The sequence below is a fragment of the Mirounga leonina genome, unplaced genomic scaffold (assembly GCF_011800145.1).
Source record: "Mirounga leonina isolate KUSES-001 unplaced genomic scaffold, KU_Mleo_1.0 Mir_170, whole genome shotgun sequence".
Lineage (NCBI taxonomy): Eukaryota > Metazoa > Chordata > Mammalia > Carnivora > Phocidae > Mirounga > Mirounga leonina.
The window spans coordinates 12,272,580-12,286,189 of NW_023270433.1; the positions used below are offsets into that span (position 1 = coordinate 12,272,580).

The window sequence follows — 13,610 nt, forward strand, 5'->3', positions numbered from 1 at the left end:
AAGGCAGAAATTTAACCATGATACTTTCCCCACGTAGCTCAAGCACCTACCAGGTCCTGAGACATAATCGGTACTCAACATATTAGTTCCCTTCCTCACTTCTTCCTTTCTCCTAAACTACAATTATGTTATCTAGAAAATTAAGTTTACTGAAATAATATCGATTTCTTATATTTATATAATTTCTTTCCTCTAAGGAGATCATACGACTTAATCTATTTTCTCTACTAATCCCACCAAATCTCTACCTATCATTATGTATTATTTCACTTATTTTACAAGTAAGGAACTAGAAGGCAGCAGGCTGCTAGGGTGACGTACCCACGGTCATATGGAAGTCACTGCCAAAACCAAATAAAAACCTTCGTCCTTCTTTATGTCTAAATCAACCTTTATCCTCTCATATGACACTGCCTCCATAATGAAGAACAGATCATTCATTTTTTATCTGGAAAACTACCAAACGTATAATTCAGTAAGGGGCCTCATGACCTTACCACCTTGTCAAAGGGAAGTAAGTATATAAAAAATGAGGTTTGCAGGAGCAGACGGTTTCGGTCCGTCAACTTTCTCTTAGATTACTCCCATTAAGCAACATAAAATAATGTAAAATACAATGTAACAGATCCCCAAGACTTTGGAAATTTAAGTAAAACTCACTGATCCTTCAAACTTACATACAATGCACAAGGGCAATCATTAACTCTGTAGGGCTGCAGAGGTGCACATTATGTCAACTGGATCTTTGAAAGAATAATATGATACACAACCGGGCCACTCTCAGAAGAATCCAAGTCAGCAATGAGTCAGCAATGAGCATTTAGCAGCATAAATTCACAGCATCCACAGAATTTTAAAGTTCCAGAGGGACGCGGCAGGCCACTGAGAATAATCTCTTCATCTGGTGTACAAGGAAACTGAGGCTCAAGGAGGTTAAGTGGTTTTTCCAAGATTTCACAAACAAAAGAACGGGAACTAAAAAACAAATCTGCTGACTACTATCCATTCCAGTTGCAAGTCTTACATCTGATGTCATGAACACACTTAGCACTTTCCAGGATTACCCATCTATAAAGACAGTGCAGGATCAAGAGCATGTACTCTAGTAACAGAAAAACTGAGGATTCGAATCCTGACTGCAACTTACTGGCCATGTGATCTTGGGCAAGTCCCTTAATTTCTTTGAATTTTAATGTTTTCATCTGTAAACTGTAGGTAATAGTAAACGCCACAGATAAGCTGTAGATGATATAAAGAAGGGGCCTGGCCACAGCCTGTGACCTCCATGAAGACAAACATCAGGTTCATATATGCCCAGCCCCTAGCACAGAGCCTGACACATGATCCATTTGTAAAAATTTGCTGAGCAAATTAATGAACTAACCAAGCAAACAGGTACTGGACTTGAATTCAGGTCTACTTGGTTCTTAAACACTAGGTTATATTGCTCCAAATTCACAGATTTCAAAGCACAGTGTTAATTCTGACTTACAGAACACCGAGAACACAATGGAATAAGACAGCCACTTTCTGGCCATAAAGCAGGAAAAAAGTTTAGTGGACTCTAAGTGTTGGGATTGATTCTTGTTGCTAGCATGGGTACATCATGGGGCTTTAGAATCAACGAAACCTGGGCTTAGGTCCCAGCTTTAGCATAAGCTGACTGATCTCAGAGATATTACTTAACCTCTCTGAGCCTAAATTTCCATACCTGCAATAAACAGGGATTGTGTGAGAAGTGAGGTAATATATGTAAAGAAATACAGGACGATGTGTAGCATAAAAAGACCCTATTTCCCCTCTAATTACTTGGAGGCTTCATTCATTAATTTCACTTAGGTCTCTGCTCAAATGTCACCTCCTTTTGGGGCGCCAGGCTGGGTCAGTCAGCTAAGCGTCTGACTCTTCATCTCAGCTCAGGTCATGATCTCAGGGTCATGAGATCAAGCCCCACTTCAGGCTTCGGGCTCCACGCTCAGCATGGGGTCTGCCTGAGATTCTCTCTCTCTCCTTCTCCCTTTGCCCCCGCCCCCATGTGTGCTCTCTCTCGCTCTCTAAAATAAATAAGTCCTTTTAAAAAAAAAAAGCCACTTCCTTTCTGAACCTTCCTATCTACAATAAAACCCCCCGATTCCCTATCCCCACACCCCTCTTATTCTTTTTCATAGTTCTTATCATCACACGACATTACATCATGTATTTATCTGTCTTTCTGTTTACTGTGCCTACTCAACTAGAAGGTAAGCCCAGGAGGACAGCAGCTTTTTGTTGTTTATTTTGTTTACTGCTTTGGCTCAGCCACTAGGAAAAGTGCCTGGCATGTAGTTAGTGCTTAATAAATATGTGTTGAATGACTAAATGAATTAATTCAATGTTGATTTGGGATCTGCTGTCTGTGAGGCACTGTGTAGGAAGAGGGACTTAAAGATAATTAGGCGACAAGATGACAGAAGGAGAAACATCTGCCTGCTCTGGAATCTTCACAGGTTTGGAATCTTCGAAGATTCCTAACTCACCTGGGCCATCACGGTTGACTCCTGACTATTCTTGTGTCTACCCTGTCCCCCCATGTTCCATTTGTTAGTCCACAGCCAGAGAGACCCTCAAAAAGTCAACATCTGATCAGATCGCTCTGCTTAAACTCTTCCAGTCGTTTCCCATTTCAATTAGAGTAAAGCCCACATACTCCTTACCACAGCCTGAGAAGCCTCTCCTACCACTCTCTCTGCCGCCCTCCCTGAGTTTCAGAAACACTGGCTTTCGCGTTCTCAAACATGCCAAGGTCTTGTTATTTCTTTTCTTTTTTAATTTAAAAATAAACATACATTTTTACTCACTCAAAACTCTAAGTTCTATTTATATAATTAACAATATTCTGTTCTAATGCCAAATTTTTCAACAAACAAGGACTAATGTAAAAAAATAACTCTTCAAGGAGCATGGGTTGGAGATGACAAGTGTTGAGGTCTATTCTGATTTGGGGCCTTTGTGCTGGCTGTTCACTCTGCCTGAAAAGCTCTTCCCTGAGGCTGGCTCTTCCTCACCATTCAGCTCAGCAAAAATCTTACCTCCTTAAAGAGTCTTCCCAGGCTGAAGTTATCCCTCCACCATCACCCTCATCAAGTTGCTCTATTGGGTCCCAGCACCTTTTCTTTCCTCACAGCATTTCATTATCTGGAATGACTCTATTTATGTGTCCTACCTTTTTTTTTTTTTAAAGATTTTATTTATTTATTTGAGACAGAGAGAATGAGAGAGAGAGAGAGCACATGAGAGGGGGGAGGGTCAGAGGGAGAAGCAGGCTCCCCGCCGAGCAGGGAGCCCAATGCGGGACCTGATCCCGGGACCCCAGGATCATGACCTGAGCCGAAGGCAGTCGCTTAACCAACTGAGCCACCCAGGCGCCCTGTGTCCTACCTTCCCAACCAGAACACATGCACAGACAAGGACTTTGCAGGTTTACTGCTGCATCTCCCAGCGCCTAGTACATAGTAGGCACTCAATAAATATTTCTGAATCAGTAAACTGGATCTCAAAAGATGTTGGAGTTTGCCAGAATGAGAGTACAGGTAAGGTATGCTACCAGCCTAACAGTATCTTGATGTATTGGTTTCCTTCCAAGGACAACCACCCTATTCCACCAAAATATGTGAATTTCAACCAAACTTACTTGGGAATGGGTACCCGAATTAGCGTCCCTTCCACTTCTGGATTCAGATTCATTCCACTTTCTCTTATAGCCTTGACAGCTGCAGCTGTACACTGAAAACCAGATCAAAAGGTAAACAGAATTAGTAAATAATTATTACCAGATGCAAGCCCTCTGTCGATAACTGGCAACCCATCTTGGCAGAACATGGAAACATTTAGTTCTGTTACCAGTAAGATCAGGAAGTTACATTGGTGTAGAGTGCTTTGATCAAGCTGAATAGCAAACTATGTCCACTCCTAGTACCAGTGTACTGCGGGAGGGAAGAAAAGCAAAGAGAAGGAAAAAATAAAAAGAAAACAGCTCTGCTTCTTTGAAAAGATTTCAATGGTTTGAGGCAACACAGATCAAAACCACAATAAATCCTCAAGGGAGGGGGGCTGGTCTGTGCAAAGATTGGTGTAAAGACAGATGAAAGATTTTATACATTAAAAATTCCAGTTGACATTTTACACTCAAAATATACCAGTGCCGATTTGGAATGAGTAAATAAATTTAACTCATTCGCATCTACATTCACACCAACCTCACTCACGTTTTGGAATGAGCAATGAGTCTCTGCTGGTAGGTGCTCTAGGAAAGGCAGCATGGGCTTTAGGGTCAGAAAGAGCTCAGTCCAAATCCTAGCTCCACTAACCATGTGACCCGGGCCAACAATCCTGACCTCTCTGAATCTCCATGTTATAATCTAAGACCACAAGGCACCTAAACCTCACAGAGGATTAAATGAGATAACATGAACAATGCCCTGGCTCTGTGCCTGGCACACAGTGACACCCAGGCAAGGGGCCTTATCATATGAACTTATTATATAAAGGTAAGAATGCACAAATCCTCCGAACAAGGCTGAGTTGATGTCATCACTCAGCTGATGCACTGCTGTCCCACCTGGCATCCTTCAGGTTCTTCTCCGATACAGTCTTGCTCTCTACTGGGCTAGGTGGCACAATGGTACATTGATTTCCCAAGGTGTGGGTCACCTCACCTCAAGCAACAGTATAACTACACCTGCTATGAAATCCTAAAGGATAAAATAAAGCAGTGTGGAAGAAAGTTACTTTCCTTGACATCACAATGTGGAATTCATGAAAAAAGGCCTCTGACATTTTCAAAGAATTTCACGTTTGACCAAAGCCAATCTACTTCACTTGGATTCACAGGGCCAATTCTTGACCTCGAGTTCCTCCCTAGACTTCGTGGTTTAATGACTGCACACCTATTTTACTTTTCTAGGTTTTGTTTTGATTTTTGAGAGAGTACCTAAAAAGCTTATCCATTTCATCTTAACATGATCTTAACTCTACAGGGACTTAAGGTGTTACCATAAGGTCAAAAAGACAAACCGGAAGTCCACATGCAGATGAATCATCCCTTTGGGAGGCTGTACACAGAATACAACAGTGTAACCACTGCTTAAAATAGTAAATTCTTAAAATGGTACCTCTAACCACAGACTACTGGAGCTGGAAGGGATCTCTGACATAATCAAGTACAGTTCCTTCCGTATGTATACAGGGACCCTCCACACATATGCGGTCTTCCCTGAGAGCCAAGAACAAGGGAGCGAGGACCTTGCCCACATACTTCCGATTACTGGCCAAGTTAGGAGGAGACTCCGGGCACCTCAACTCTCCATCCAATGACATTACTTCGAATTTTCTTCCAGATCTATTAGCTCACTGTATTCAGTAACTGAGACATGGGGAATTTGATTTTTTTTTTTTTTTAATAGCCAAAAATAGGAGTGCCTGGCTGGCTCAGTTGGTGGAGCATGCGACTCTTATCTTGGGAGTTGTAAATCACATTGGGTGCAGAGATTACTTAAAAATAAAATCTTAAAAATAAATAAATAAATAAATAAATAAACAAACAAATAAATAAATAAATAAATAAATAAAGTAGCCAAAAATAATTTGGAATTGGTCTGGTGTACAAAGGGAACGGTCAAGGTAAATAAAAGAGCTGGATAAAGAAATGAAATTTTCTTCCATTTCTAAAGTTAGCAATAAAGGGAGAATCTCTACTTTGAAGTGACCTGATCTCAAGTCTCCGAAACCCCCTTTTCTGAAGCTTCTCCCTGAATGACCGAGAACTCAGCTGTCACATCCCACCGCCATCAACTGCCTTTGGCCGTCTGGTCCCCAGTCTTTCCATACAACCTTCCCCCATAGGCATGGGAACACCCACAGCTGCTTCCAAGCTGGGCAGGAACTATGCCTCAATATGTACGTCTTCCCAGTATAATTACAGTGCCAGGTACATGGTAAGTGCTCAGTAAACATACGTTGAATAGGTAGATAATGAACTGGCTTAGATCAATTAGAAAAACTCAACTCCTTACTTATACTTCATGTATATAACCCCCCTAAAACTTTATATTATACTTTACTTGTTCTGTCCTTTCATATGCAGAAAAATTATGAATCAAGAGAGGTTTCATTTGCAAAAAACCTATTAAAAGAGGTACTTCTTCTAAAATATTCTAAATATGTAAACTTTCGTTTGATATGGTAGGATACAGAAATTCAGGGAATCACAGTTATTTTTCCAACATGACTTCTGAACTATTCATGGCTCAGACAAAAAGGCACTTATTTCTACTGCACTTCCATCTCAGCCTGTACCCCCTTACTGAAGGGATGCTGACCAGCAAATGGGCTTTTCTCAAACAGCAACACTGACCAACTGGTTGTAGCTGCTTAGAGTACTGTGTGGAGAAAGCTCATCGACCCCATCTAGGGTCAGGCAAGAAAGAGTCCTGTGATCAATTAGCAATGTCTGCTATTGCTGTTCTTGAGCTAATCTAGGTTAAAGGATGAAAGATGATAAAAGTTTTGTAGACAGGTGAACAAGAACTTTGACAATGTGGGTCCAAGTCAACTTTGCTAGGGCCATTTTAATTACCGGCCTTCCATTCTCTTTATATCCCAACGAGTCCCTCACGTGCAAGGTCTATGAAGGCAGGAACCCTGGCTGTCTTAATCAGTGAATTCCCAACACCTCAAATAGAGCCTAATAACTCGCAGAAACTCAATAAATATTTGCTGAATTACTTACTGTAGGAATGGTGAAAGGAACACAGGCTTTAGTGTCAAAAAGACCCGTGTTCAAATCTTGACTCTATCCTTACAGTGTGAACCTGGGGAAGATATTTAACTTCTCTGAGCCTCATCTATAAAATGGAATAAATAATGCTTCATCTTAGCAAGGACCTATGTCGATCACTGAACAAAACAGGAGAAAGTAATGCCTGGCAACATAGTAGACACTCAATACACATTAGCTTTCTTCCTTCCACAAGAACAGGAGTGGAGCCTGTAGATTTTTTCTTTTTTTTTCATTTGCTTTGTTCAAATCAAGCTGTGGTTTTGACTCCCTTCTTTCCTTTCCCATCATTAACTCTAGCTGCAGGCAAGTTTATGGAAGGCAGCAACAGTGTGTATCATTTATCAAGCAGGACACATGTTAAACAAATGCAACACAGTTTTCTGTCCTCAATGCATTTGAAAAGATTATGCATGTAAATCTGCATCATGTCACTACGGCACGACACAGAAACGCTCAGGTCTGGAAAGAAAGCCAACCGCATCTGAAACAGAAAGGAATTACATAAACACAGAGGGGATTAGCTCAGCATTTTGAAGCTATGAACCTGGGTACTCTATGGACAGTTTCTAAACTGGAGGAAGGAAATGTTTAGTTAGAGCTATTTGTTTAATATATACACCAGATGAGATAAAGGAATTCAAAAGACAATGTAACTCACACTTCCTCACTCCGTCCTTGTAAAAAACCTCTCTACTGAGATGATTATGAAGGTTTTGGTTTTTTTTCAAAACTCACAGCATTTCAACTTAAGAGAAATGGCAAAGATGCTTTGGTTGAAAAATGTGAAGATATACTCCAACTTCCTAAGAAAAAATTAAACTGTTAATACTTCCTCCTGCCTCATAAGATGCTCTGGTGGCCAATCAGGTGCTTCTTCTGTGAATGCCATTTGCTATTTAATAACAGAAGTGGCTGGCTCTGAAAAGCAGTCTGCCTGATGAGGTCTTCAAGCTGTGTAATTAGGAGGCTATTCCCTAAATTGGCTCGCGGTGCCTATGGGATTAGATGAACAAGGCAGAAGGCCTCAGCCATTCAGAGGGAGCCAGAAAGGGAAAGAGTTGACAATTCTCTTTTCGTCCATTTCTCTGCTTCTCAGTAACACCAAGAAAAAGTGGCCTCTTTCCATCAATCTAATGACCAGTATTCATGCACCTGAGGAAAAGTGACTGAGTGCTTCCACATGCCAGGCACTGTGATAGGTATTGGACACAACGTTAGATATGATTCCTACATTCCAAGCTTACAATCTAGTGGATTTGAGATGGAAAATAAAGATGTAAATAAATGCCTAACTGTTAATGATGAGTGCAGTGAAGAAAAAGAACTGCGCTATGTAAAAGAGGTTAGTGTGGACAAATAATTTAGATTAAGCACATTAGGGAAGGCTTCCCTGAGGAAGTGCCATTTAAGCTGTGATCCAAAATATGAGTAGCAATTAGCCACACAACAGTGTTCTAAGCAAAGGGAAGAGCATATGCAAAGACCCTGAGAATGCAAAGGGTGTGGTGTGTTTGAGGACCTGAAAGGCCAATGTGCCTAGAGAGGTGTACAGGGACGAAAGTGGCATGAGACTAGAGAGATGAGAGACAGGCAGGGGCCACATCATAATGTAAATCCTTCTAGGCCACAATAATTTTTTTCTTAAAGATTACATGAAGCCCCTGAAAAATTTAAAGCATAATGACATAATCCAATATATATTTTTGAAAGTTCACTCTGACTGAGGTATGGAAAATGGAATGGGGGAGTGGTAACAGCCCCCCCCCCCCCGCCAAGTGTGCCTGGAACATCAGCTACAGTAGCCCTCTGATTTGAAACAGTTTGTTCATAGCAAGGGCTTTCCCTTACTCATACTTCTAATCCAGTTTGTCAAATCCAACAGGTTCTACTTTGGTGTCTGGAATAGAACTACTGAAAGAGACCATCGGAACAGGAAGGGACCTCAGATTCCTTCACCTCATATTAACAGATTAGAAAATGGAGGTCAAACAGTCAGCTGGAAGGAGAGGTGGGACTGGGTTCCAGGTTCTCCAGGACTCCCAATCCAGGTCAATTCCTACTGGACCAACAAGTAAAAGCCCATTTATTTCCTCAACTAGACTTAAATCATAGCCTCAAGGTTGCAGTGATCTAATGCAACCCATTTTACACCTTGGAAGCTCTGTGCTCTGTGCAATTCTACAATGACCAGTCCAGTTTGAAAGGAATATGAATTCCGGAAGGTCTGCTCCAAATGGTAATGCAGAGATCACAAACTGGAGGCCCATAGGCCAAATCTGGCCCATGAATATGTTTTGTCTCATGGTCTTTAAAAAAAAAAAAAAAAGTGAATCAGTTATCAACATTTAACACTCTTATATAAAAATTTGAGTTACTGGCTTCATCTAGAAATAAAAACCTTAATATCTGATAACATTGATGACCAGGTCTACATTTCTGCCTAGCAACGATCAGCAGGAGCTGGGCAGAGGCTGCTCCCTTCAGACAGGGCACAGGTTCTCCTGCTTACTCCAGCCCCTTCCATCTGGCTAAGCGCCAATCACTGCATCGCCACTATTGTTTTTCTTAGATGGAGCCTGTTTCAGTATTTAAATTACTTGCATGGCCTTTTAGTGTTTGAGTTTAACAGAAAAGGAATTTAGAAACAGGAAAAGAGAATTTCCCTAAATCCTGAAGTTCCCTTTATTGTGCCTTCTCTCTTGTTTCATCCCAAGCTGGAGGGAATACGTCCTCCTGACTTGACCCAGCCTCCTCCACTCCAAAAGAGACCATGAAGAAGAATCCTTTTTGGCAAAGCCACCTCACCTCTGGGAAGCTGGCCATATTCACCAAAATCAGCTGTGGCGACTTCATAGAGATCTGGCCAATCTGGTTTAAAGCAAGCTTCCCATCAGCAGTTACCACAGTGATATGATCAAGGGATCCTAGAAGAAAAGTCACAGGGTGTTAGAATTCAGAAGGACTTTAACAGCCCCACATCTAAGTCCCTACCTAATTCAGATTCAGTGAATATTCTGGGATCCCTTATCAACGTGGCAAGACTGTTCAAGGGGCTTTGTAGAAGCAGCAGTGTCACATGATGGAAAGGGCTCGCACATGTTGACAGAATGAGGACTTCCTTACCATCCACGAGGGTGGCCAACCATAAAGGGCTCATTCTGAGACACAAAGAGAAAGGTAGGGAGGAATCCTTTTAGACAAATTGGGTGTTGTCCCAGCAAACTGTTGTTAGAATAATGAAGTACTTTTATGGCCCAAAGATCCAATTTGAAGTATTCAACCAGTTTAATGTCATCACAAGCAAGGAGGTTGTTGATACCACGGGCTTCAATCTGGAAGAGTCCAGGATGTATAATGTTTACTGTATACATTATAATAATGCTATATGGTTTTGTCCATGTTGGTTTACTTGTCTATCCCTTCACATTAGGCTCGAGGCTCTTGAAAAGTGGGAACGATGCCTTTTCTCTATCTACGGCACCTATTCACCAGCACAGCATTAAGTGCTCAATAATGTTTTGGTGAATACATGAGTGTGTAGATGGGCAAATGAATGGAAGAGGGCAAGAACAAACACGTGGATAAATCTGTACCTAGACAACTATCAAAAGCAATCAACTACCTTGGAGACAGAACTTGCTGGTAGACGGACGGAGGTGTGAAAGGAAAAGTGCCTGCTGGCTCAGATAGTAATGAAAGAAGATATGGAAGAATCTGGCACAGAAAAGACTGGCTGAGTTCAGTTTCACCCAGTCTCTTCATGGCCCCAAGTTCTATGGAGAACGTTACACAAACATAACCTTGAAGAAAAAGAGGCAAAGAGGAAATACCAACGGGAGGCCTTTTGAAAATGGATCTTGACTCAGCCTTCCTGATTTGCCATAAGATCCTATGCCACAGAAGTTGCAACATGGGCTTTTCAGTATGCAATTGTGGTGTTTCCCGTTCCCTAAATCCATAGCGACATAATGCATCAAATCCTTTTCCCTCAATCTGTCCCCAGCGAGAATCTCCCTCAGCCTCATTCCTGCCCCTCATTTTCTCAGAGGTTAACATTTAACAAATTACACTCCCAACCTCTTTCCAGGCCCATCATCTTTTTAAGTTCAACAAGAGTAGAGCTTGCTGGCTAATTTTAAGTATCACATTTCTCCCTGAGCTCCTCTCAAACTGCTCTCTGGTTTCGGCTGCAGAATGTTAACAGGCCAGAAAGCACAGGGGAGACAAAGCACTTTATCAGTTTCATACCTAAAATAATAAGCAAGTTTAAAATAAACAGTTGGGAGAGATTGAATGGCACGCTCTACTGTCAGCAAAGGCAGAAATGCCCCAGTCCAAAGGTTGACAAATGACGGAATGGTCTTCTGATTTCACATAGGATCTCGTCTCCCTGAACTCAGTATGTTTCTGCTGGTGTTTATAAATGGAGCTGTATATTTTTCACTTGGTTTTCTTAAGAACAAGCTCACGAAATATTTTCTAGTTTCCTTAGGAACGATCCCAACCAAGATGTGAGTAGGAGCAGCCCAAGCTCCCACAGATACGTTCGGAGGGGGTCCCAGGCTTGACTCTAGGATGATGACAGTTTCCAAAAGGCCAATTTAGCAGCAATTGGATTTTTCCTGCCTGCCTGCACCATTAGCTGACAACTCACTTCTTCCATCACATCTGCAAACAGTTCTCCTAGACAGTTCTGACATTTCCCACTTAGAAAAGCCACTTTCAGGAAGTTATTAACCCAAACGGAATCTTCCTGGTCAAGCTCAGGGGTACAGAAATGCCTCAGATGGATAGGTTTGCAGCCACTTGGTTCCCAGTAAGGGATAAGAATGGCCAAATAGGACAAACTGCAAAAGTCGGACCAAAGATGTCGGTTACTGTGAGATTATATACCTAGAAGCGCTTATATAGTACAATCTTAATAAAACTCCCATTTTTTGAGAGTGCAATTCCGTGACAGCAAAGACCATGCCTGGTTTTTGTTCACCACTGTGTACCAGCACAATACTTAGTTCACAGTAGACAAATATTTGCTACATGGATGGATAAAGTAGTGTTAACGATGAGCCAGGCACTATGCTCCAACCATTCCGCATGTTACCTCATTTATTTTAATACCTACCCCAAAGCTATAAAGTGGGAATTTAGACAAGGAAACTGCGGACCAGAAAAGTAAAGTAACTGCCCACGGTCACCAGTGAGCAAGTAATAAAACCGGGACTGAAACCCAGCTCTGCCAAAGCCATGATCTTTCCACTCTGCCCCTCTCCAAAACATTGGTTCAGCCACTAACCTGGTGAGGTCCTTATATTGACAGTCTTATTGAAATTATCTTTGAGTACTTCCATCACAGACTTCATTTCTTCATCCACCTCTTCCAAGCTGATTATATCCTCAACCAAGGCAGCATTAAGATTCACTCTGGTTTGGAGTTGTCCTTTCCCTTTGGCTAGGAAGTCAACAATCAGTGAATAAAAGAACAGCAGCAGACACAGAGACAATAAACAACTAGTGAAGAAGTGCCACTAAGTGCAGAGAAAAATGCCAAGTGCTAAAAGATTATACATTATCAGTGCCCTAAAAGAGAGCCTACATTGACTGTCCGCTAGGTACCCAACACTGTGCTAATCACTTTCTGAGATACTAGTGAAGGCACAATCTTTATAATGACACACCTCAGGTGAAAATACTGGCTATGATGCACACCAGTTTTATGACTCTGGGAAAGTTACTCTACTCTGCTGAGTATCAGGTTCCTTACCTGTAAAACAGGGCTAATACCTATATTGCCAGGTTGCTATGATACAAATTAAGTAATTCAAATACCTAAAAGAACACTATCCATATGGCAGGCACTCCATAAATGAATTCCTTATTTTTTAGAAAAATAAACAGAAGATGAAACAGGTAAAGTAACTTGCCTAATGTCACAAGGTCATGAAATAGTAAAGCCAAGATTTGGTCCGGATCTGCCCAATTTTAAACCCATGAACTTTCCATTAGATTGTCTCCAAAAAATCTAATTGGAGACACAGGAAATACATTAATTCATTTTAAAATGAATACTAGGACAGGATATGCAAAGTATCTGATAGCTGGGATGGACAAAACGAACAACAGTAGTTAACGAACATTAAAAACCACCAGTGGTAATAAAAATGGTTATATTTCAGAAAATCAACAGCAATGGGGGCTGAATAAAATTAGATTTTATGCCTAAGCCACCATGGTGATTTTTCATATATGTTCTATAGATATAGATCACTTCCATGAGTAAAGCAAATATTCCTGCCTTTCTTCATGGAAGGTGAGTGAAGGGAAAAAAGAATAAAAATATTAAGTAATACTATCCTACACTTGTTAACTACTCAACAAATATTTATTGAGATTCATTCATAACAAATTTTATTGAACATCTACAGTGAGCTAAATCCTGTGATATTTGTACAGCACATCATAATTTGCAATGCAATTTAAAGTACATTCTTCTATTAGAGAGTCAGAGCAGCTCCCCGAGGTAGGAAGAACAGAGATTATTATTGTCCCCCTTGTACAGGGAGAGGAGATGAGAAATTTACAGCACAAATCATTTAAATGTTTTCCCCCAAGTACCAACCAGTAAGCAGCAGAGTGATTTTTTAAAAACATGTATTTGCTTGTGTCACCACCATGCTTGAAGCCTTATTGCTCTTAACAGAACAATGGCTTAGAATTTTCAAAACTGATGAAAGATGGGAATCTTCAGATTCACAAATACAGGTTCCAAAGAGGATAATAAAAGTAAATTCATACC

The 13,610-nt window shown here is 41.0% G+C and overlaps 1 protein-coding gene across 3 annotated transcripts in view; it reads right to left on the reverse strand.

Moving 5' to 3' along the window:
* MRRF (mitochondrial ribosome recycling factor) overlaps positions 1–13,610 on the reverse strand; it is a 53,585-nt gene that overhangs the window by 28,246 nt on the left and 11,729 nt on the right. For all 3 annotated transcript variants that reach the window (XM_035015884.1, XM_035015886.1, XM_035015885.1), the window contains exons 3-5: positions 12,111–12,266; positions 9,623–9,741; positions 3,671–3,762 (exon numbers count right to left, since the gene is read on the reverse strand). In XM_035015884.1, the coding sequence (XP_034871775.1) occupies positions 3,671–3,762; positions 9,623–9,741; positions 12,111–12,266 (367 nt within the window). The remainder of the gene's footprint in view (positions 1–3,670; positions 3,763–9,622; positions 9,742–12,110; positions 12,267–13,610) is intronic.